A 26320-nucleotide genomic window follows, 5' to 3' on the forward strand; every position below is an offset into this window, starting at 1 on the left:
CAGCGTGCGCGTTCAGAACAGCGAGCGGACCGGCCGGGAGAAAAGGAGTCGTCTTCTGGGCAAGCGCGACCTTCCGGCTTTTGGAGAAGAGCAGTGGTCGTAACCAGGGGAGACCGAGTCACAACAATCAGGTAAGTGGGTATGAATTTTATCCTAATCGGTGGGGATTTGTTAATAAAGTATATTTACAAAAATGATCACTGTCAAATCATTAACAGATTTAACAGTGATCATTATGATGGGATAACCCCTTTAATGCTAATTACCTTTGCAATTCAATGACTGGTTCTGATTTAGATGACATGCAGTTTTTTGCGTAGACCACTCCTTGTTTGTCGGAATGGAGTCAAATTCTTTTGTTTAATAGATGAGTTTTCCAAACTTTTAAGGGAACTAGTACTGGAAACAGTTCAATAAAAACGGAATTCTTTGTCAAACCATTTGAAAAACATTTTTTAGGCCAGCATTCAGCAGACCACATATTTTGAAAAATCACACCATACCCAACCGATCCTGCTGCATCTGAGTACACTTTAAATGCGTCTGAATCAATAAAGTCCTGTTGCCATATAGTATGACCATTAAAATTGTCCAAGAATAATAACCAGATTTTTAGATCTTCTTTTAATTATTTATTTATACGTACGTGTGAGAAACGTGATGTTTTTCCTTTAGTAACCCTATATAACCTTTTTGAAAAGACTCTACCTATTGGAATCACACATGAAGTAAAATTCAAAGAACCCAGTAAAGATTGAAGATCCTTCAGGGTGGTCTTTTTTCAAATAAGTAAATTTGAAGTAGCAAATCTAGTGTTTTTTATTTTTTTGGGATGGATTAAATGGAAATAATTAATTTCCTTTTTTGGTACCAAACCAATAGGGGATAAACGGAAATTAAAGAAGGGGGGAGCAGAAAAAGGACCCACTACCCTTCCTTCTTGTATTTCTTTGTAAATTTTTTCTTTTACTATTACCGGATTAATGTTAACTGATTTTAATTTTTTTACTAACTTACAACCTATTCCTTTGTATTTTGGAACAAAGAAACCTTCCAAAAAAAAGAATTTGAACATATCAGCCATCTGTTTGTTTGGATACAAGCTTAGCCAAGGGATTCATTCTTGCATATTCACTGGAGTCGATGCTTTTTCTGTGAGCATCTTTTGGGTTAGGGTGTCCAGCCTTTCCCATCTTTTTAAAACATTTGAATACTGGATGGGATCCATTACAGAAGGTGCACTCATGTGATATTCACAATTGGTTACCCACTTGCACTGGTTCTCGTTAAAAGAGAAGCAGATACCTCTTTTTGAATAAAATCGGCTGTTTGTTGTTTGACGAAAAAGATGTGTTTTATTAGGCAACATAAGATTAATCCAAAGGCCTACATCTTTATTTCCCCATTAAGGATTTTGGTAAACCGCCAATTTTTGACGAAACATTTTATCATATGAATTCCAAGCATTGCCACTGAAATTCCTGTCGGCTTCCAATACAGAATCCATATGATAAAATAGTTTACTACAGAGTTCTGGGTGCTTTTCTCCTAGCACTGCTGAATAGATAGAAAATGCTTGAATCCAATTAAATATAGATCTATTTTTTGAAAATTTAGCTTCTTCTTCGTTCTTAGAATTTTTTTGTCAGGTTTATCTTTATATTCTCTCTTCCATATTTTTTCCTTAGTGGATAAAGGGAGATGAAAACCTAAAGGTGATAATATGTGACAGACCATGGCTTCCTTAAAGTATGTATCAGAAATACCTTCTACTATTATTGGTATGTCAGATACGGGTAAGGCCTCATGCAAACGACCGTGGTGTGTTTTGCGGTCCGCAAATCGCAGTTCCGCAAAACGCGGATGGCGTCTGTGTGCGTTCCGCAATTTGCGGAACAGCATGGACAGCCTTCAATATAAATGCTAAATAGGACATGTTATATTTTTTGGGCTGGGCAACGGGACGGAGCAACGGATGCGGACAGCACACCGAGTGCTGTCCGCATCTTTTGTGGTCCCATTGAAGTGAAAGGGTCCGCATCCGAGCCGCCAAAACGGCCATGTGCATGAGGCCTAAAGGAGATGTAGACAATTGATGAATATTTGAATTAGGCAATTTGTCATTATTTTGAATTTTTGGTTGTTCCCAAATATTAGCAATATATGTTATTTTTTATCTCTCACTGACAAAAAGTTAATAAAATCGTTAAATAAATTGATTTTATCTGCTGAAATGGACATGTTTGATATAATTGGTGTAGTGCGCAATGAAATATTGTCACCATGAGAAATAACTGTCTCACCCTCCTGGCGCGATCATGTGGCAGTTGAAGGAGGGGGGGTTTAAGATGATATGTGATTCTTCTTAGAAGTTGCTTTATGTGGCTTCCGAGATATCTTCCTGCTTCTGGCTCTCTTAGCTGGTGGAGGCTGAGGTAAGTAGATTACTCTGTCCCTACGATTCCTCTTACTAACCTTTGATACGTTTGGATCTTTACTGCGCGTGCGCGCTGCTTCGACCAGAAAAGGATCGATCAGCTAGTGGCTTGTGCAGGGGACTGCGCAGAAGACTAAATCAGAGGATGTCGGAACGTCACCGGAAGGTAAGTAGGATAGGGACAAGCATTTTCTTAGCCAATCTTCTCCACCATTAGCTTCAGCTTTGTAGATTAGCTCTTTTAGTAAGTCTTCCATTGGCGTGAGTGTAGCAGGTCCTCACAGATGCTTCTCTGTGCCGTGAATGCGCAATTAACATTTAACTTCTTCTTTGACTGTTAGGCTGCCATCCAATGTAGATAAAGTTGAAGATAACTGACCAGAAATACAGTTGATCCTCGTGGATGACACCTATCACCAGGTAAGATAACTGTAATAACATTAATACAATGAAAGGAACCATGCCACCATGTGTTCCCTTCATTGTATTACACAATGATATAGGGCCCATTCACACTTAGAACAACAGCAACAAGCAGAAAGGAAAGCACTTCTATTTAATATTGCTGACATAGCAGAGCAGAGAGAAGTTTATTCTGCAGAAGTATTTGCCTGCCAAAGTCCTGCTAAAACCTGTTGGGAACCAAGACAAGTTCTGTGGATTGTTTGGATTATCGTTTATGCAAAGTAAAGCAACTGTTGAACTTCCATACAACCAAGTCTGGACTTGACTTTATTTCTACAATATCCAAGTTAACTACCCTTTTGCAATGCCTCGGACCACATCACATCTGGGATCCACGGATACCCAGGTAGGAAAACCGTGACACGTGTATACAACATCTACAGAGACTGTAGGCCACCCTGCACCACTCTGGCAATCCTACCTCTGGGTACCAACATTACAAGACACAGGTAGCCGGAAGAAGCACAAGTGTACGAAACGGCCGTCGTTGCCGTACACCGCTTATGCGGTTGGTGTCTTAAGTGAATGGTTGTCCGCCCCAGCCCTATTTTGTACACGTATCCTTATCGCAATAAAGAAATGGAACGTTGATATTCTGCAATTGGTGAGTGCCGCTGATTTTCTTACTCTTTCGTATGTACATCCCATATTTTAGTGGCTGCTGAATCGAAGGTGCCTATGACTCGTATGGTTTTCTGAGAGTCATTTCCTGGGCACGGGGTGGGGTGTAGGAGGGTGGTGCACATCTCCGCCCGTGCCTTTTGATAGGCCCTTTTTAATGACTTATCAGGGTAACCGCGTTCTCGGAAGCGTCTTTTCAGATCATCTGCCAGGCGCTTGAACTCCCCCTGTTCGGAGAAATTACGTTTCAGCCTCAAATATTGCCCAACAGGTATACCCCGTTTCAGCGGGGTGGGATGACAACTATCCCGCCTAAGCAGGGAGTTTGTTGCCGTTAATTTCCGGTAGATAGTAGTCTGTAGGCCACCACTACCGTCCCTGGATATGGAGATGTCCAGAAAGGGAAGATGGTTCCATACAATTACGGAGGTAAACCTGAGGTTAAAAGAATTATGATTAAGTTCTTCGACCAGCCTCATAAAATCCCCCTCTGACCCGCTCCACAAGATGAATATATCATCTATGTAACGGGACGAAAGGGCGATATAGTCAGAGTACCAACCAGGTATATCACCAAAGACCACTGTCTCTTCCCACCAGCCCAGAAGCAGATTCGCATAGTACAGCGCACACGCACTGACCATAGCGGTGCCCCTGAGCTGGTGTTAAAGGGAGTCTGTCACCTCCATATGGCCATATACAGTGCTTACATGGCTCTGTAGCACACCTATACAGGATTGTAACGGTACCTTTGTCTTTAGACTTGCACCAGCAGGAAAAACGAAGTTTAATTCATATGCAAATGAGCACTCGCGAGTGCCCAGGGGCGGCGTTCAGTGTGTAGGTGCCCAGGCTGCTCTGCCTTCTTTTCACTTTACTCCTCCCCAGTCTCTTCCTTTGCCCGCCCTCCAAGTCCGGACCTACGATGAGGCAAGAGACTTGGAAGGCGGGCAAAGGAAGAGACTGGGGAGGAGTAAGGTGAAAAGAAGGCAGAGCAGCCTGGGCACTTACACACTGAACGCCGCCCCTGGGCACTTGCGAGTGCTCATTTACATATGAATTAAACTTCGTTTTTCCTGCTGGTGCAAGTCTAAAGACAAAGACAAAGGGACCATTACAATCCTGTATAGGTGTGCTACAGAGCCATGTAAGCGCTGTATATGGCCATATGGAGGTGACAGACTCCCTTTAAATGTGGCCGTCAAATAGGAAATAGTTGCTGCGAAGAACTAAATTCAATAGGTTCAGAACCAAGTTGGTTTGTGCGGAGAACTGTTGACCCCTGGCTCTCAGGAAGTGTGCAGCATCCTCGAGGCCCTTTTCGTGCGGAATAGATGAATAAAGGGCCTCTACATCGATCGAGGCTAGGAACCAGTGCGGTTCAATGTATATATTCTCAAGTTTGGTCAGAAAATCCACTGTATCCCTCAGGATAAGATTGTACAAATGGGCAAAGGATATGGTCCACGTAAATGCCAATATTCTGTGAAAGGTTCCCCACTCCTGAGACAATGGGGCGACCCTTGATAGGCAGTGTGTCCTTGTGGACTTTAGGTAAACAATAAAACGTTGCCGTGACTGGGTGGGAAGGGTAGAGAAACTCAAGTTCATCACCACCGATTAGTTGGTCGGATTTGGCTTTTGTTAAGATTTGTAGCAACTCACTCCGAAATCTAGGAGTGGGATCAGAGGGCAGGATTTCGTACCCCTGGCTGTCATTAAGGATCACTAGACACATGTCCCTGTAGGTTGGAGTGTTCATAATGACCACGTTCCCCCCTTTATCGGAGGGTTTAATCGTTATTTTCCTGTCTTTCTCCAATACTTGTATTGCACACCTCTCTTCCCTACTGCAATTGAACCTCATGGGGGTAGAGTTCAAGGTAGAGAGTTCAGAAATTGTGTGTTTTAGAAAGACGTCAATACACGAGATCTCCCCTGTGGGCGGCGTTTTAGTGCTTCTATTCTTAAGGTCCGTAAAAGGACCTATTCCTTCGAGGTTTCTAGGCATAGTTTCCAGGTTATACAGGAGACGGACATCACCAAGAATCTCCACCGATATACCCCAGCAGGGTCTTATAGGGACCTTAGACCAGGGTATTCAAAACTGATTTTACAAACTTTGTTAACCCTTTAGGTGTTGCACAAGTTATTGGAAAATGGAGATGAAATTTGAGAATTTAAATTTTTGGGCAAATTTTCCATTTTATAACCTATTTTTACAGTAACAAAGCAAGGGTTAACAGCCAAACAAAATGCTATATATATTGCCCCGATTCTGTAGTTTGCAGAAATACCCCGTATGTGGCCGTAAACTACTGTACGGGCACACAGTAGGGCGTAGAGGGAAAGGTGCGCCATATGGTTTTTGGAAGGCAGATTTTGCTGGACTGGTTTATTTGCACCATGTCCCATTTGAAGCCCCCATGATGCACCCCTAAAGTAGAAACTCCATAAAAGTGACCCCATTTTGGAAACTACGGGATAAGGTGGCAGTTTTGTTGGGACTATTTTTAGGGTACATATGATTTTTGGTTTATCTATATTTACATTTTTGTGAGGCAAGGTTACCAAAAATATAAATTCTGAAATTTCATCTCCATTTGCCATAAACTGTTGAGGAACACCTAAAGGGTTAATAAAGTTTGTAAAAATCAGTTTTGAATACCTTGAGGGATGTAGTTTCTTAGATGGGGTCGCTTTTATGGAGTTTCTACTCTAGGGGTGCATCAGAGGGGCTTCAAATGGGACATGGTGCCAAAACAAAAAGGCCATCAAAATCTGCCTTCCAGAAACCATACGGCAGTTTATGACCACATATGGGGTGTTTCTGTAAACTGCAGAATCAGGGTAATAAATATTAAGTTTTGTTTGGCTGTTAACCCTTGCTTTGTTACTGGAAAAAAACTGATTAAAATGGAAATTTTGCCAAAAAATTGCTGTTTTGGCACAGTTTTTATTATTATTTTTTTGACCGTGTTCATCTGAGGGGTTAGGTCATGGGGTATTTTTATAGAGCAGATTGTTACAGACGCGACAATACCTAATATGTCTACTTTTTTAAAAATGTATTTATGTTTTATACTATATTATCTTTTTGTAAACCAAAAAAAAAACATTTTAGTATCTCCATAGTCTAAGAGTCCGTTTTTTTAGTTTTTAGCCGATTATCTTAGGTAGGGGCTCATTTTTTGTGGGATGAGAGGACGTTTTTATTGGCACTATTTTGGGGGGACATATGACCTTTTGATCGCTTGTTATCACAATTTTTGTGATGTAAGGTGACAAAAAATACCTTTTTTTGCACCGTTTTTATTTTATTTTTTTGACCGTGTTCATTTGAGGGGTTAGGTCATGGGGTATTTTTATAGAGCAGATTCTTATGGACGTGGCAATATCTAGTATGTATATGTCTTTTTTTTTGTTTTAGTGTCTCAAGTCTGAGAACCATAGTTTTTTATCCGATTGTCAGTGGCTAAATTGGGGAAGGGGAACATAAATTTAGTACTCCATGGAAGTGTGATACTCCCTGAAGCAACCAATAATGCAGAGGCCCGGATGATCGTGGCACGTGTCACATTGAGTTGTGGTGTCCTTCCGTATCCCCCTCCTGTGACACACTCTGCACCTTTTTTGGGTTCGTCCCTTCTTTCCAGTATGGGGAACCACACCTGGAAAGTGTTGGCCAGGGACGATCCGGGCGCCTCCAGTTCCCGAGGTACTCTGGCCTGCTCTTTCCCAGTCAGAAAAGATCAGGTCCTTGAGGACTGCCTCATAGAACTGAAGGCATTTCCCTGTGTTGCCAGCACTCCAGGACAGCACAAAAGAGTTGTACAAGGCAACCTGCACCAAGTAGACTGCAACTTTTTTGTACCATGCCCGGGTTTTGCGCATGGCGTTATATGGCTTTAGGACTGGATCAGAGAGATCAACTCCTCCCATATACCGATTGTAGTCGACGATACAATCGGGCTTGAGGACCGTTGCCGCGGTACCTCGCACAGGGACAGGGGTGATGCAGTTACTGTGAATTGTGGACAGTACAAGGACATCTCTCTTGTCCTTATATCTGACCAGCAACAGGTTTCCACTGGTAAGGTCACGGGTCGCACCCCTGGGGATAGGTACCTGGAGGGGGTGGGTAGGGAGGCCGCGTTGACTTTTCCGCACGGTCCCGCAAGTGGACGTGGATCTGGCGGCGAGGGACTGGAACAAGGGGATACTAGTATAAAAGTTATCCATGTAAAGGTGGTAACCCTTATCTAGCAGTGGTTACATAAGGTCCCACACAAGTTTCCTGCTAACACCCAGAGTGTAGGGACATTCTGTGGGTTGAATATGGGAATCTCGCCCCTCGTACACATGAAACTTGTAAGTGTACCCTGAGGTACACTCACAAAGTTTGTACAGCATCACGCCATACCTCGCCCGCTTTGAGGGAACATACTGGCGGAAAATGAGTCTCCCCTAGAAAGCAATGAGAGACTCATCAACCGCGACCTCCCTTCCAGGTACATAGGCCTGCACAAATTTGGCCCCAAAGTGATCGATGACCGGCCTGATTTTGTACAGGCGGTCATAGGCAGGATCACCTTGGGGGGACATGCTGCATTATCTGCATAATGCAGGTATTTCCAGATGGCCTCAAACCGGGTATGTGTCATGGCCGTACTGTAAAGTGGGGTCTGGGAGAGGACGTCCCCACTCCAGTAATGCCTGACACTAGGTTATTTGACTAGGCCCATGTGCAGCACGAGGCCCCAAAACGTCCTCATCTCAGCTGCACTGACCGGAGTCCAGCCACCGGCCCTAGCCAAAAAGGAGCCCGGGTGTTGAGCAACAAACTGTTGGGCGTACAGGTTCATCTGCTCCACCATCAGATTTACAAAGTGGTCACTAAAAAAAAGACTAAAAGAGTCATATTCAGTGAAGCCCACTGTGGAAATCTGGATTACTGGTTGGCCTACAAAATCAGGAATCGCGGGCTCAAAATGCTCTGGGGTACACCAGACAAGTTCACCGGCAGGGGGCTCTGGTGGACTTAACTGGTGGGCCGAAAAACTAGTACGAGCCCCAGAGCTGCTTGTACTAGTGTGGGCCACAGGGTCCCTAGCATGGTGGTCCCCTTGCTCCACCTGGCGGCGTCTCCGCAGCCTTGGGGGCTCGGACTCGGAGGCAAGCTGGGCGTATGGTGTGGGGGCACGGTTGTTCACGAACTTACCCTAAACCTAACAGACAAAAAAAAAAACTAACTAAAAAAAGGGCAAAAAGTTTGAAAAATAAAAATTAAAAAAATTCTAACTCGCTGATCAGCCGTCCAAAGCAGCTGTGCTGTGGACCCCAGACACCCAATTTAGGGTGATGCAATCAAAAACTGTTTGTTTTTTCCACTAACTTTCCCTGAATATCCCTGCCTAACCTAACCTGTCCCTAACCTTTTCCTAAATACCTTGGTGAAGGTGGTGCACAGATGGGGGTGCTGGTGCACAGATGGGGGTGCTGGGGCACAGATGGGGGTGCTGGGGCACAGATGGGGGTGCTGGGGCACAGATGGGGGTGCTGGGCACAGATGGGGGTGCTGGGCACAGATGAGGGTGCTGGGGCACAGATGGGGGTGCTGGCTGATGATCCCTGCAGCTCTGGAGATCGACGTGCAGCTCTCCTCTCTCCTCGGCTCCTGGACACAAAAGGAGGAAGAGAGGAGCGCTGCAGTAATTTGAATGGCCCGCCTGACCCAGCCGACCAATCAGAGCCGGTTCTGAGAGGTGATGTCACCTTCACCTCTTAGGATCGCAGGATGGTGATTGGTGGTGTATTATCACACCACTGATCACCATCCTGACCTGCGGTTTGCTGCAATCGCCGACATGGGGGGGTCACAGGACCCCCCGGCGCATTGTCCCAGGGTGCCTGCTCAATTATTATAGCAGGCACCCAGTTCCGATCACCGCCCCGTACAGGTACGCCCTGTGTCCTTAAGTACTAGGACATCAGGGCGTACCTGTACGCCCTATGTCCGGAACAGGTTAAGGAGCCGTTTCATACTGACTGGTTCCAGCATGTCAAGCCAACCATTACCGCCCCACAGAATAATTCGGGGACCATTCTGCAAAATAGATTTTAATAAAAGTATGACTTCTTTTTTTGTAACATAACGGTATTTTATTAATACCCATGACAAGAGCAGGGTTTGAGTATCTTTGATTTCGCTATCTTTTCCTTTAAATATATCATCTAATGCACAGACCAGGCTTCCTCTTGTTCTTCACCTTTAAGGCACATTGGAAGGATCCTTAAAATTGTACCAGTGACAGCACCACATTTCCTCCAATCTCCAGGCTGTTAATCATCTGCAGGGTCGGGAAGCGGTGAGCGTACTCACAGAAGGGTTGTCCATTCACATAGATCTTGTATCGCCCATTGCCGGTGCGGATGGAGATCTGTAGGAAGATGCCACACAATTCATTTATGAACCTATTGCAGTACCCCAAACCTGAGGGTATCTGCAAAGTTTGGTTTGTTATATTATGTTTGTAAAATGCTAACGTAATGTACTGCACACTCAGCATGAGAATGAACAATCCTGGCCCAGTACCTCTCTGGAGCTTAGGGTGTGGGCTGCCTCCATCCCCTGGTTCCAAACATTTCCAGGTAGTATAGAGGGAGGAAGTAGGGAGCAATGTTCATGTGCTCCTCTCCTTCAGACTCCAGTTCCAAGCTAAAGATAAAAGTAAGCAAGAACTAAAGGAGGAGGATTTGCATGGCTAGAGAGAGAGAGGTTTACAGCTTAAAGCATTGCAGATAATGCTGCTGCACGGGTAGCACAAGTTAAGACACCCTATGCACCCCAAACTAGTGGACACTACAGCCACTATGCCAGATTATAGTTGTTAGCTAGAGATCCCATTAACAGGGACTTTAGCAAGAAAAGGAGCAACTAGAGGGCCATTGATGCAACTAGCCCATGCTTGGACATCTTGGAGGAAAGTGCACTGTGTACAGATACCTGCTGGATGCACTACAACTCCTATTGTACACACAGTAAAGATAGACTTTTGTTAAGTTCACTCTGGCCTTGTCACCGACTCTCTTAACACCACAAGCTGGCCATGAGCACCATGGGCACCCCCAAACTACTATCAGACAGGGAGCCTACAGCTACAGGGAGTGCTCTGTTGGACCACAGGGTGCCACTCCTTCACTGTACTGACCCCAAGGAGCAAAGGCCTGATGGAGTACACTGTGACACATTATCGTCAGGCCCACTACAACTTCCATTCTCTGCTTCAGCTCCTCAGAGGTTTGCTGCGCTATGACCAGCTAAACATCCTAAAAATGACCTCATGGACTGTCTGCATGTCTACCTGTGAACCCATCAATCCCAAACTCTTTCGATAGTCATTAGGAGTACAGATACTTACATCAAAATACTGCCCTGGCACAAAGGGGTTATTGGCCATCTGCCTCTCCTCATGTCCCCAAGAGCCACCAAGTTTGCTGTTGCGCACCACTGTGCGCTCATTAAGACGAACATTGAAGTGAAAAGCGATATCACCATTTACTGTCACAAAATTAATGTGGAAGCTGAAAAAGAGAGAATTTATGTTATTATCATAACATGACAATTATAGATTTACTGAAGATAGAGAGCAAGGTGGTATCATCAAGGGGCAGCATCGTGGTCTTGCAGCACTGGGCTCTAAGTTCGAATCCAACCAAGTACAACGTTGAATTTTTTGTTCTCCATGTAGTTTTATGGGGTTGGTTTCTTCCCACACCTCAAAAACATACGGAAAGGGTTAAAAGGCGTGAAAATTGGCCATAATATGTGTCTGACAGGGCTGGATTATAGAGAGTACATCCAAGCATCCAAAACAAAGGGGGAAGTTGGGGGTCTCCATGCAAACCAAGCCAAGCATCTTGACTTCACCCAGATCAGCCGCAGGGTGCTGACAGATAGGCAGAAGCTGAGATGCCTCAAAGGGTCCTCACTGTGGAGGATCAGGGAGGTGCAAGTAAAAAAAATTTAGTTTGATAAGGGGACTACATTTTTGGGGTCTGGTCTGTATTTACTTAGGGGTCGTTTTGGGGGTCTGAGTTTAGTTAGGGACCTGATCTGAGGTCTCAATTGGAGGTCTGCTCTGGGATCTGAAACAATGTTCTGGCCTTGGGTCAGAATTAGTTTTAGAGGTTGATCTGGGAACTGAATTTATATAGGAGTCTGGTCTGAGGTTAGAATTTATTTAGGGGGTCTGATCTGGGATCTGATTTTTGTAGTCTGGACTAAGGTCTGGGGTCTGAATTAAGAGATTTGCAGATTCAATTTATTTAGGGATCTCCCTGAGGTCTGATTAATTTTGGGATCTGGCCTGGTTTTTAAATGTATTTTGGTGGCTGGATCATTCATGGGGTCTTCTTCTGGTATCCAAATTAATTATGGGGTCTGAATTAATTTTAGAGTTTGATCTAAGATTAGAATTTATTTAGGGGTCAGGGCTGAGGTCTGAATTAAAGATGGAGCCTGGGGTATTAAATCTATTCAGGGGCATGGTTTGGCAACTGAGTTACCGTAGTTTTGGGATCTCATCCTGGATTTGGATTATTTTGGTGTCAGGTCTGTGGTTAAAATTTATTTAGGTGGTGTAGAAAGGCACAAGGGACCATCGTTGATGGTAGATATGTGTCACCGAGGTTCCTGGCCTCAGTGAAGTAAGAGCCAGTATTTCATGTGTCAGCAGCAGTAGCTGGTTGACACTTTGTTATTTAGTATAGCTGTGAATAGCTGATCCGGCTCTTACTGGGAGTAGTCATAGTGCTGGGTGGGTGACTACTCCCCACGTTCCTACAAAAGCCAGCAGTGTCAGGTGGGGGTGATTATCTCTCTCTCTGTGGAGTGCTGAGTGGGATCAGAGTCTGAGCTAGAGTTGCAGTGCCTGAAAGACTGAGGACAAAGCGAGGTCCACATACACCCTGTGGGATTACGGTACTGTGCAAAACCATACCTGTGTGATTCTACAGATATGGGACTTTATTGTTTCTTTAACGCCGGCTGGAGCAAGCTGATCATTGCCGTTTACTGCCTTATTGTTTTGTCAAGAATAAAATACAACCGTTGCTTTGCTTTCACTGCTAAAAGGTTGCTGCTGTGTTCTTATCTGAAGGCTACCATTGGGGCAGATTCCTACAGGGGTCTGATCTGTGGTCTGAATTAGATTTGAACGAATCGACTGCGCACGAGCCACTGAAGTCTCTGTACATCTGGAAGTGGAGGAATCAGCTTGGGCAAGTGGAGCACCATCTCTACGTCTGGGTGTACATAGATGTCCCCAGCACAAGCAGCAACAGATCTTCTGACCTTGCGCCGATGCCTGGAGAAATGGCGCAAGATTGACAGGACCAGGTGAGATGTCTGTCCTTCTCAATCAAGAGGGAGGAGTCGTCTTGACCAGCAGATCCAGCCCCTTTCGCGCCCCGGAGCAAACGCATCAGTGCTGATTTTGAACTAATTTGATTTGTTAGAAACGATTGGTTGAACTCTAGTCAGAATTCATTTTAAGGGTCTGGTCCGAGGTCTGAATTCATGAAAGGGTTTGTGGATTTCATTTATTTAGGGATCTGATCTGTAGTCTGATAAATTTTGGGATCTGGACAGGGTTTGAATTTATTTAGTGGTCTGGGGTCTGAATCTGAATTAACATTTGGTTCTGGTCTGTGGTCTGATTTTAATTAGGGATCTCCAAATGTACTGGTGTGAAATATTTAAATTTTTATGACAATGGACCCTTGTTTATGCAGGGGAATTGGAGATCTGTAACAAAAAATGGCAGCTCCGTCCACTATACAGATATATTCAGCACAGAATTCGGAGCTAAAATGACTTGAAGATAAAAGGCGAAACATTCACTTTAAGAAACAATTCCACTCTATCATCTCCTGCACCAAAACCCTTCATTATTAGTAGCAACCAAACCCATTGTCTCAGAGTCATAAAGTGGCTCTAGGAATAATAGAGCTGGTTAATAGAACATATTGAAATGTATCTCATGTGTCATATAGCTTAGTTCATTGGCTAATAACAGGCTATGAGGAGTCACTTCATAGTACCACCACTCCCTCACTTTTGGCCTCCCATTGGCATGAATCCTCTAATCACAAAGGTCTTCTTGGGGTTCACTCCTCCAGGAATGTTCGCGCGGTAAGGAACAGGCTGCAAGGAGACAATACACACAAAATATCACCAATTGATAGACTGCAGCATTGTTCCTCAACCCCAGTGCTCAATCACCCCCAAGAGGTCACATAGTGAGCCCCATGGCACCATCCATGGTAAATGTAAAGAGCTGGAATTCTGGCACTGTACATTTTACGGCACTCTGATTGTATGGCACAGCAGTTGTGCCCGCACAATCATCTGCAGAGTGGGATAGTGGCTGATGTAGATGCCACCCAGGAATCAGTTTAACCCCTTAGATGGCATTGTCAATAGCAACTGTGACAGCTAAGGGGTTAGACAGAGGGAGGAGGTTTTCTCTGACATCCCATCAGTGACCTGTGATGTGACAGCAGGATGCTGATGGATTGTCGTGGCAGCCAGGGGCCTAATAAGCTCTTCCGTGTATGTTCAGGTAGGGCCTAATAGGCTGCCTCAGTGTAAAATTGACAGGCATAATAAGACTCTTGTATACTAACCGGGTTATAGATGGGTCCTCCCATTGCCTGAGAAAAGAAGAAGAAAAAAATGATTAGAATGACTGAAGAGATGTGATTTTATGATATTGTCAAAAAAGTGTATGTGCACACAAGGAACCAGTGAACGTATACTCACAGGCAGAGTCATGACTGGATATCCGGGCCCTATCATGGCCTTGAGAGACAAAGAGAAAATATACATTATAGTGGCTGCATATCTGTAAACCTAGTATACAACAGATGGGACATCCAGTGACTATATCCTATGGAACTTACCCCTCCTGGTGGGAAGGCAGGATTCATTCCTGGGCCCTACAATAAAAATGCACGCAATAAATCACCAGTTCAATTCTAACATTACTCTAAAGCCGATCATTTTAAATGGCTCTCTCTCTCCCATCTGTGTATGTTTTCGCAATAGGAATAGGAAAATAAACTGTTGGCAGACACCTCTGGCCGTGGCTTATCTGCCGAGAACAACAAGATTTGGCATCTTAAAATCCAACTGCCCGATCCTCATCTCTCCTGATGGCAGGAGGCCCCATGATAAATTAGAGGGTTGGCTCAAGGACTGGGGTTCCTTGGGCCGACCAGAGAAATTTACTCTCAGGGCCCAACCGCTATATCATCTATCAAGCGTAATTGTCCACTAGGGTCTATGTCTGATCATCTCAGAAGGCAACCCCAAATGCAATTTTTCTCTTGGACCATTATTACTTCATAGACTGGGCCCACTCGAGGATCCTCTGGTTTTCTGGTTGGTCAAGTCCAACCCTGGGTTGGCTGGTTTCATGAAATTGATGGGTTCAGCCGACATTAAACTAACGCAATCCTTGAAATTCTTCTTTATAGTTCATGTGTCTTCCACCAGTTTTCTGCCTAGTCACCAACAGTGGTGAGTGATGTTCGCTATCTTCTCGCTCCGTGATTTACCTACCATATAGGGGTTCAACTAGAATTCATGGAGCCCATGGTACCCCTGTCCATCTTGACAGTAAGGAGGATCCACATGGTGAATCTAGACCCCAAAAAGCCACCACCAAAGATTAACTGGTGGACCCCCGAATATTGCAGTGACAAGCAGATTCTTCAGTCAGTAGCATGTTCCTTTGACACCAGTCTCCTTACGTGGTCTCTCTGTGAATCTCTTTGCAATAATTCGCTCTCTAACTGTCGATATATATCTATATCTATATATAGATATATATAGATATCTATATATATATATATATCGTAGATGTCCTCTTATCTCTCCGGAGGTGTCTGTTTTAGTAACTACCTTTGTTTCCCCATTCTTAGGCACTTTAGAAGAACTCTGTTAGGCATTCAATTTATTCCTACTTTTCCCAGGAAAATGAATAAAGGAAGAACACAATACATAGGAGAAAAGACTCCAAAATTGTTATTTCATTAGGGAGTACAAGTATTTTCTAAAAGGACATGTCAGAAGAGATAACTGGTCTTTAACTTCCACTTCCTTTACAAAAAAATTTTTTAACTCACCCCACCTCCTCCTCCGACAATGCTCAAAGACTGGATGTTGACGTCTCCATTCACATGAACACACTGCACCCTCTCTAGAGGAATCCTATGACGGAACTCATAGAAGGGGGAACCATTTGCATTGACCTGGACAAAGTGAGACAGACAGTCAGTAATAGCAAAGACCGATGATCTAAGGTTAATTTACCAACATTGTAAATATTGAAACCATTCAGCACCCTGCGGTTTCCCTTTTTTTTTTTTTTTTTTACTGGTGCCTCAAGAGTTTGATTTCAAGTTTTAAAGTGGTTTTCCAATTACCAAAGTTATTCAACTAAGTCACGCGCGACTTCGCGAATAAGAGTATTAATCCGAAGTTTTAAACAAAGCGACTTCAGATGTAACATTCGAAGCTCGCTTCGCTCATCACTATATGTGACATAAAAAAATTTTTGTAAAATTTTTTGGGGGGGAAGTGAAGTGATGAAAAAACAGCCAATCGACTATTTCGATTTTTTTTCTATTACGCCATTCACTAATATTTTCATATTAATAGTTTGAGCGTTTTCAGACACGGTGATGCCTATAATGTTTGTTTATTTTTACTCTGGGAAAGGAGGAGGATTAGATCTGATATTCATTGCCTATCCTATATATACACCATAGTGCTGAGCGCGAATACTCGAAAAAAATCATTTTTTTTGCGAATATCAGCATATTCGAGAATTCACAAATATAGTGCCATATATTCGTTTTTTAGAATATTCGTTCTTTTTTTCCATCTGAAGTCAGGATTCCTCCCTGCTTAAGTTGCTTGTGGGCCAATGACTCATTGGCCCACAAGCAAGAAGCAGGGAGGAATCGTGTTCAGATGGAAAAAATGACGAATATACCATAAAAACTAATATATAGCACTATATTCTATAGTGCTATATATTAGTTTTTGACCCACACATGTATTGAGCGTGTAATATACGAATATATATAATGTAGAATATAACGAATATACAAATTCGTGAATATATGTTGAATATTCTACAAAATATTTGCAAAATATCATGAATTCGAATATGACCCCTGCTGCTCATCACTATAACACCTTATACTGTCTGGTCGGTGAACATATTTTAAAAAGGATCAGACTGGTTTAAAAAAAATAAAACAAAAAGACGTCAAAATAAACTCCCCGTTCCCCTGTCGATCTCTTTCCTGTGCTCCCCAGGTCCCCACTGGTCTCTACTTCCCGATCCCTATCACCACAGGCAATTGAACCACCTGAGCTAGTGATTGAGCAATCAGGAGGGGCCCACGAAGAGTAGGAATGGGATCGGCATGGAATCGGAGAGTTAACTTTGACTTCTTTTATTTTTTAAACCATTCTGATCCTTTTTCAAAAATGTTTTCACCAGTCAGAAACTCCATGCAGATGTTGTCCTTGGGTGCACGGCAAGACACCAGTGTTAACCACAGAGCCATTGTGCACCCTTTTTATTTGTTTTCTTACTTGGTAGCTTCCAGGATTGATAAAAAACACCAATTCAAAGTGCCCGCCTCTGCTAAAGGGGATTCCATCTTTCCTCTTCTCTTCGCCTCCCCATGATCCAGATTGGAAAGCATTAAACACCACCTTGTCCTTCCCTTCGAAGCGGGGATTAAAGTGGAAAGCAATGTCTGTCCCATCATGCTGACCACACGAAAAGTTCACACAGAAGCTAGGAGGGACACAAGGACATCAAAGTTACATCAATCTTCTGCACTGTGGACCTTCTCATTTCTTGGCTTTCATCCTGACCTTACTATACAAATACAGGACCCCACAAGAGCATGCAGAGACCAGGAGAGGAGGTGATGATTGGAGGAGTGGTAGAAGTACTCACAGGACCCAACGAGAGCATGCAGAGACCCGGAGAGGAGGTGACTATTGGAGGAGTGGTAGTGGCTATGATGGTGGTAGAAGTACTCACAGGACCCCACGAGAGCATGCAGAGACCCGGAGAAGAGGTGATGATTGGAGGAGTGGTAGAAGTACTCACAGGACCCAACGAGAGCATGCAGAGACCCGGAGAGGAGGTGACTATTGGAGGAGTGGTAGTGGCTATGATGGTGGTAGAAGTACTCACAGGACCCCACGAGAGCATGCAGAGACCCGGAGAAGAGGTGATGATTGGAGGAGTGGTAGAAGTACTCACAGGACCCCACGAGAGCATGCAGACACCTGGAGAAGAGGTGACGATTGGAGGAGTGGTAGAAGTACTCACAGGACCCAACGAGAGCATGCAGAGACCCGGAGAGGAGGTGACTATTGGAGGAGTGGTAGTGGCTATGATGGTGGTAGAAGTACTCACAGGACCCCACGAGAGCATGCAGAGACCCGGAGAAGAGGTGATGATTGGAGGAGTGGTAGAAGTACTCACAGGACCCAACGAGAGCATGCAGAGACCCGGAGAGGAGGTGACTATTGGAGTAGTGGTAGTGGCTATGATGGTGGTAGAAGTACTCACAGGACCCCACGAGAGCATGCAGAGACCCGGAGAAGAGGTGATGATTGGAGGAGTGGTAGAAGTACTCACAGGACCCCACGAGAGCATGCAGACACCCGGAGAAGAGGTGACGATTGGAGGAGTGCTAGTGGCTATGATGGTGGTAGAAGTACAGGACCCCACGAGAGCATGCAGAGACCCGGAGAAGAGGTGATGATTGGAGGAGTGGTAGAAGTACTCACAGGACCCAACGAGAGCATGCAGAGACCCGGAGAGGAGGTGACTATTGGAGGAGTGGTAGTGGCTATGATGGTGGTAGAAGTGCTCACAGTTCACAGTGGCACTCCTCACTCTGACTCTTCTCAGGCCATGCACAATGAATGGAGGGCACTCCCTTTCTTTACACAGGGCACTCCCTGGACATTCTTGGGGTTCCTGCCTAATGGTAGTTGGGGTGTCCTTGATGTTAGGTGCTTGTCAGGGAGCAAGACAGGAATGCAGATGCAGGGCTAGCGGATCGATGATGGAGTCAATAATCAGACCCACTGGTTGCAATAAAGTCTTTCTTTTGTAAATCATTTATGGGAGTAGTAGTACAGAAAGCAACAAAAGCCACAGTTCCAAAGTATATCACAGTACAGGCTATTCCCAATAGCTGAGTAATGGTAGTGACAATGATGGCACATCCCACAAAAGCAGGGCAGAAATTAAAACTGACATACAAAATCCATTCTTAATAAATATCCCCCTATGTTTCTGCTTTCTCTCACCGAAATGCAAAAAAAGGGACTTAAATGACCACAAATTGAACATGCAAGGATTAATAAAATGCAAGTGGCCACCCCTAACCAAAGCTTACTTTGACCCATCTCTGCACGAGGATCCACCAAGGACCCAGCTGTCATAGTTCTTGGACCCAAAACAAATTATTTGTCGATGTGCAGTATATAACACATAACAGAGGCCCTGCAAAGTGTTAATTTGGTGCATTACTAAAATGATTAATGTTTTGTATTATCTTTTGTATGCAATCCTCAAAGCTCTCTGTAGGTGGCACTGTTTAGAAGATTACGCCCTGACTCAGCAGAGGGAACCAGCTTTCCTCTCTGAGGGAGAAACTTTCTAGTTAATATTGCATCAGCCACTTTAGTTTTAGCCCTGCCTGCTGTGAAGGTAAGATGCTAGTTCAGTTTAGCTCCAGGAGAAACTTCATTCCTGTTGAGACCAATCCCTGAGGGAAAATTGGAGGACACATTCATAGACTATCTTCGATCACAAGGCCATGCGTGTTAGCAAGGTATTTGTTGTTTATGGCTATAGACTTTGCTGCTTGTGAAAGGATTAATAGTTAGGCCCCTTGCACACGAACGTATTTTCATTCTGTTTTGTTTTTTTGCAGACTGTATACGGAACTGTTCATTTTAATGGGTCCGCAAAAAAATCGGAAGGTACACCGTGTGCATTCCGTTTCCGTATTTCCGTATGTCCGTTCTGCACAAAAATAGAACATGTCCTATTATTGTCCGCATTACGAACAAGGATAGTACTGTTCTATTAGGGGTCAGCTGTTCCGTTCCACAAAATACGGAATGCACACGCATGTCGTATTTTTTGCGGATCCGTTTTTTGCAAACCACAAAATACATACGGTCATGTGCAAGAGGCCTTAACAGCACTTTTCACACTTATATAACGGTTTGGCCGACCTTTTGATGATCCACATCTCTCAGTCTGAAAATTGCAGAGCTGATTGTAAGACTTTTTGCATGTGGATGGTTTGTAGTCTTTGGCGCCCACCACATTTTTGAGAGTTTTTCACGCCTTTGAAAGGTTGCAAAGTGTTTTGAAGGAGCTCAAAGACTACTACTCCTCTCATCATCATTGCCATTCACCTATATTCAGCTATTAGGAGAGGAATACACTGTCACTTTGGAACTGAGCCTTGGTAATACTGGATGTACTACTACTCCCATTTCCACTTAAGTAAGGAGAGACTTTGTTGCAATCACAGACTCCAGTACCATCCACCGGCCATGGCACCCTACACCTCCTGCCTTGCAACCTAACAAAACACCATCATAGGCACCCCAATCACAAACTGGCAGAAGCCCCCAAAACTAGGATGTGCCCTCCAGTCACTGCACAGTCCTAGGAAGACTCGATGTGAGGGTTGCCAGTGTGATCCGTGTGTACTGTCATCATTGCCAGAGCCACTACCACACCCATCCTCTGCTTGCTCCTCCTGGGCTCGTTGCAAATCAATCCCTTTCTAACAAAGCTAGGACCAGCCCTGTACCTCACATGGATCCAGAGATTTCCCCATTCATGGCGCCTATTGCTCTGCTAGATTTATTTCAAGCTGGCAGCTCGGGGGAATGTCCTTTCTGCTGCAGCTCTCTCCATATAGCAGCTCAGGGAAGGGTGGGTGCTTTCTTGGGGGCATAACCTTTCAGCTGCAGCTCTCTCCCTGTAGCTGTTTACTTTTACTTAAAGGGGTTATTTTTTGTGTGTTCTTTGTATGTTTATAACTAATCAAATGTAAAGACTTTACCATGCACTTAATTTATCTCCAGTTGCTGCTTTCTCAGATTTCACTGAGGGTCACATGACCTGTGATGTCGGCTTCTCTCCCTGCTCTGATGATGTTTTGTGCACAAGCCTTTCGTCACTGTGCTGCCCCCCCCCCCCCCCCCTGCACTGCCTGCTACTGCTTATTGCTCTCTCCCTGGATTCTTCAGGAAAAACTTTAACCTCTTCAGCAGCACAGACCCAGGGCTGAAGGCTTTACTGTGTAGCTGCAGGCAGTGAGGAGACAAATGCTGGGCACAGGAGCTAACAGACTAGAGAAGCATTGCACAGGTAGGGAAAATATCCTGTGTGTATCAGCAGTGTCATTGTACAGCTGGGACTTGTAGTCCTACACATACAACATACTGCTTAGTCTCCCAGCAGACAGACATATTACTCAGGGCAGCACTTGTATTCACTCCCTTTGCAGAGGAGGGGGGTGGGGGGGCAGAGATTGTTGTTACTGCAGGTAAACAAAGGGCCAGAAGAGAACCAGGGAAATTAGGAAATATTTTTTTGCCTAAAACTTGCTTAGCTCAGTTATATATTGCTGCCCATCAGATTTACAGTGCTATATTTTTTTTTTTTCATAACTCGAACAACCCCTTTAATCTCACTAGACAGAAATAATGGCTGCAATAAAACAGAACATCTGAAAGATCTCTGGGAGCCAACCAGACCTGACGCTGCAGCAGCCGTTTACAGTTATTGCTGTAATAGTGCCATATACATTTATAATCTTGAGCAAAGTAACACGTGATATCAGAGGATGATAAGATAGTAATATATTTATTCTATGGTGATGACATCACCTCTGCTAAGCTATGCACTACGGTATACTACTAAGTGAAGCCGGCCATAGACAAAGTCATTGCCAGCAGCTTGCACTGCAGATCTCTGTTGGCCGACCACTCGCACCGTCGTCAGGTTTCCCTCCCGACTGCTCCATACACATGCACACTCGGATTGACCAAGCCTACATGTGTTCTGAACATAGAAAACGCAGGAAGCCACGGAGAACAACTGGACGGGTCATGCTGAATTTCAACTGCCTGATCCTTCTCTTCTATGGAGGGAGTCGGAGCCCCCATAGACAGCAGATGGTTGGCCGTTCCTGAAATCACTGGGTTCGGACGGCATTAATTTAATGTCATTAAAAAAAAAACAGTGAAGGGTATGCAGACTTTTGCAATCTTCTATTTTATTTTATTTTTAATTGCTCCAGTTAAAATACAGACCCTTTGAGGAACTTCTTGATATGTCCACTTGAGGCAGTCTTCGGACCCCATTTTCCTCTGGATCTCTTTATCCATACAAATCGTATGCTTAAAGGGGTATTCCAGTTATAAAAAGTTATCGCCTATCCAAAGGATAACTATTAGTATTGTTGGTGACCTCTCTCTGCTATCCGCACCAATGACGTTGGGCGCCCCCCCCCCCCCTCCAAAATGAACGAAGCGTCAAGTCCAGCATGCTCACTGACTGCTGCTCCATTTATCTCTATAGGAGTCTATAGGGGATAACTTGCTACAACCGGAATATCTCTTTAAGGGTTTATTCACATCTTGCAGTTATTTCATGTTTTTTGCCTTGATTTTTCCAAAGGAACAAAAGAACTTGTTGGTAACTATTAGATTTACCTCTTAGCGTGATGAGGGACCATGCCTTGAATGTAAACAGACATGCCAGGCCGCACACCGCCATAAATCGGCTGCCTAAAAGGAATAGCCTAAAAAAAAATAGAGAAAGTAGAAAGTGTTAAGTGAACAACCCTATACAAAGAAACCTTAAAGGGGTTTGCTGAGACTTTTTAACCAATGATCTATCCTCAGTATTTGATTGGTGAGGGTTCGACACCGGGGACCCCCACCGATCTGCGGTTTCAGGAAGGTACCCGTGCTCACAGTAGTGCCGTGGCCTTATCCCTACCCAACAATCACAGCGCCGTACATTGTATAGTGGCCGTGTTTGGTATTGCGCTCAGCCCCATTCACTTTTAGGGGCTGAGCTGCGCCTAGGTCATGTGACCGATAAACGTGAGGTCACTGGCCTAGCAAAAGCTGCGGTGCTAATGTGAGTGCCGGGGCCTTCTCAAACAGCTAACCAGCTAGGGTCCCGGGTGTTGGGCCCCCACCGAAAACCCCTTTAAAGGATATGTATACTTTTGCAACTTTTATTTTCTTATTTTTTTATACAGTGTATCTAAATATATTTTTTTTTTTATGAAGGAACTCTGCAAATGTTTGTTTAAAAAATTTAAAGTGCGTCTCGAGCTCCTACGCAGACCTATGTAGGTTCACAGTTAAACACTACAAACAAAAACTGCATGTTATCTGGTTCAGAACGTTGTTACTTCCTTCAATCTTGACAACCTATAGATAGTAGTAGACCAAAGCAAACAATATGCAATATAATAGATACAGTGCTTTGAAAAATTATTTATACTCCTTGAACGTTTCCACATTTTTTCACGGTACACCTTCAAACTTAAATGTATTTTATCGGAATTTTATGTGACAGACCAACACAAAGTAGCAAGTATGTGTGAAGTGAAAAGAAAATGATACATGGTTATAGCGCCACCTGCTGTTTTTTTTTTTTCTTATTTCTTTGACCTGCTCACTGAGATGGTCGCACATGCTCAGTTCCATCCTTCAACTGCCTCATGAGCTGTGATAGGGAGAGCTGAGACACGCCTCCTGAGCTGTGATAGGGAGAGCGGAGACACGCCCCCTGAGCTGTGATAGGGAGAGCTGAGACACACCTCCTGAGCTGTGATAGGGAGAGATGAGACACGCCCCCTTAGCTGCAGCAGAAAAGACACTCCCCTTGAGCTGCCAGCTTGATAAAAATCTAGCAGAGCAATGAATGGGGAGATCTCTGGATCCATGTGAGGTACAAGGCTGGTTCTAGATTTGTTAGAAAGAGGTTGTCATGTACTATATGATGTCTGATTTTAATTTTTTACATTAGTCATGGGATAACCCCTTTAAGCTCCGAACATTTCACAGAGCACTTTTCAATCCATCAACTGAAAATGGAAGGAGTATGGCACAACTGTAAACCTACTAAGACATGGCCGTCCACCTAAACTGACAGCCCAGGCAAGGAGAGCACTAATTAAAGAAACAGCCAAGAGGCCCATGGTCACTCTGGAGGAGCTGCAGAGATCCACAGCTCAGGTGGGAGAATCTGTCCACAGGACAACTATTAGTCGTGTACTCGACAAATCTGGCCTTAATGAAAGAATGACAAGAAGAAAGTCATTTTTGAAAAGCAAGCCGTAAGAAGTACAGTTTGTCACAAGCCTTGTAGGGGACACAGCAAACACGTGGAAGAAGGTGTTCTGGTCAGATGAGACCAAAGTTGAACTTTTTGGCCTAAATGCAAAACGCTGTGTGTGGGAGGAAAACTAACCCTGCATATCACCCTGAACACACCATCCCCACTGTGAAAAACATGGTGGTGGCAGCAGCATGCTGTGGGGATGCTTTTCTTCAGCAAGGACAGGGAAGCTGGTCAGAGTTGAATTGAAGATGGATGGAGCTAAATACAGGGCAATCCTGGAGGAAAGCCTGGTAGAAGATGCAAAAGACTTGCTGTTCACAGGTGCTCTCCATTTAATCTAACTTGAGCTATTTTGCAAAGAAGAATGGTCAAATATTTCAGCCTCTAGATGTGTAAAGCTGGTAGAGACAGACCCCAAAAGACTTGCAGCTATAATTGCAGTGAAAGATGGTCCTACAAAGTACTGACTCGGTGGGTGGGTGAGGGGGCAGTATTACAAATGCATGCCACACTTTCCAGATTTTCATTTATTAAAATCATTTTCTTTTCCCTTCACACATACTTGCTACTTTGTGTTGGTCTATCACATAAAATTCCAATAAAATACATTTAAGTTTGTGGGTGTAATATGAAAAAATGTGGAAATGTTCAAGGCGTATGAATACTTTTTCAAGGCACTGTAGAATAGTTACATGTAGGTTGTTAGTATGTGATAAGAAAAAAATTGATGAGTGTCCTGTCAAGTATTAAGAGTCACAAACACATGAAGGGCTGCTTCATGGTGTACTTTTTGTAGCAACACGGCCATCCGGGGTCTGACTGGCCCTCCAAAGTACCAGAGGATCCTCTGGTGGACTCAGGCTCTAATACAGTAATGGACCTCAAAGGTCCAACAGAAGATACCCCCATTTGGAGGTGACCTTGGAACCAATCACCAGGGACTGCTTCTTATGGGATGATTCACAAATAATATCTTAGACCTTACTGTGTGTCCAATAATAACTACAAAGAGTATCATGGAATTCAAAGTGAGGATGGTCATGTTTTGTATAGATGGAGGGTGGTCTTCAGAATTATTTCCTCTTGTGTGTCCCAGTTAAACCCTGGTGCCAACAGTGAAATTGCATAGAAATTAAGTAGGGGTGATAGCTAGACTAAATCTTGAAATTTACATTTCTACCCAAGCAGCACAAATAGACTCAAGTATCTTCAGGGTAGGTCATCAATATCAGATGTGTTGGGGTGCCCTTATCGATTAGCTGTATCGGGCAGCCTCCAGCTAGAAACTATACAGAGGATGCAAAGTTCCATCAGTGGTCGTGCCGGGCACTGAAGCTCTCATTCAAGTGAATGGGAGCCGAGTTGCGGTACCCTGGCACTGGATGGAGCCTTCCGTCCACTGTATAGTTTATGGCGTTGGTTGCACAAAGCAACTGGTTAGTAGTGGTGCTGGGAGTCGGACCCCCATTGATCCAATACTGATGACCTATCCTGAGGAGAGCTCATCAATATCTAAGTACTGGAAAGCCCCTTTACGTTATACAAAAAAATAAAAATAATCATGGCCTATCTAGGAAAGATCAAGCCACCACTTACCGGGTTGTAAATTGGCTGGTATCCTAGAGGTGAAACAAACGCCATGTCTGTTGCTGTCTAAGCAGAAAAATACAGTGCTCTGTACACACAGCAGGTTCCTTATATACACTCCTGTAATAAGGGCACGGTCTCTTTTTCCAGTAATTTAACCTTTGTTCCTGGCTTACTGCACCTGCCGCACACATAGTATGAAGAACCTTTGGTCACGTAATATAGGTATTTGAAGAAGCAGACAATATGGGATAGAATGCAAATGATAAATGGCCATAAAGGATTGCAGTCTGAGGTTGTATCCTTCCTTGAAATGCTCACAGATAGTTTGCAATGATTGGAATGGCTGCGGCAAAATGGCCCAAGGGTAATTGAAAAGGGTTTAGGCAGAAACCCTTCTGTCCTGTGTGATCCTTACTATGGGGCCCTTAATTCTCTATGTACGCCACTGCCCAAACTGCAACCCAAAACCCACTTATTTATAACAAAGTGCCAACACGGCAATTTAACCTAAATACTGAAAAATACCGGCCAAGTTGCGCTGTGGGGGCGTGGCTTAACAAAGACCCCAGTAAAATTCATTCCCCGTTAGCGCCCCTAGTATTATAAATGTCCCATTAGTGTCCCCCAGTATTATTAAGGCCACCATTAGTGGCCCCCAATATTAATAATGTCCATTAGTGGCCCCCAGTATGTATTAGAC

General features: G+C 44.1%; 1 protein-coding gene across 1 annotated transcript; it reads right to left on the reverse strand.

The window, feature by feature from the left end:
• Positions 1-9816: 9816 nt before the first annotated feature.
• LOC122946550 (galectin-4-like) lies at positions 9817-25671 on the reverse strand. The gene is made up of 10 exons (XM_044306260.1): positions 25627-25671; positions 22383-22471; positions 17199-17406; positions 15716-15841; positions 14489-14524; positions 14349-14387; positions 14213-14239; positions 13642-13730; positions 10945-11107; positions 9817-9963 (listed from the first exon to the last, which is right to left on the reverse strand). Exons 1-10 carry the CDS (start codon positions 25669-25671, stop codon positions 9817-9819), a joined length of 969 nt encoding a protein of 322 aa, XP_044162195.1.
• Positions 25672-26320: the final 649 nt, after the last annotated feature.

Source organism: Bufo gargarizans, chromosome 9, assembly GCF_014858855.1.
Source record: "Bufo gargarizans isolate SCDJY-AF-19 chromosome 9, ASM1485885v1, whole genome shotgun sequence".
Lineage (NCBI taxonomy): Eukaryota > Metazoa > Chordata > Amphibia > Anura > Bufonidae > Bufo > Bufo gargarizans.

Coding starts and splice junctions, on each gene's coding strand:
- LOC122946550 (XM_044306260.1), bottom strand. CDS start 25,671: ATGGCGTTTGTTTCACCTCTAGGATACCAGCCAATTTACAACCCG. Junction 14,240..14,348: donor ATCCAGTCATGACTCTGCCT/GTGAGTATACGT, acceptor TTCTTTTCTCAG/GCAATGGGAGGACCCATCTA. Junction 11,108..13,641: donor ATGCCAATGGGAGGCCAAAA/GTGAGGGAGTGG, acceptor TCTCTTTTTCAG/CTTCCACATTAATTTTGTGA.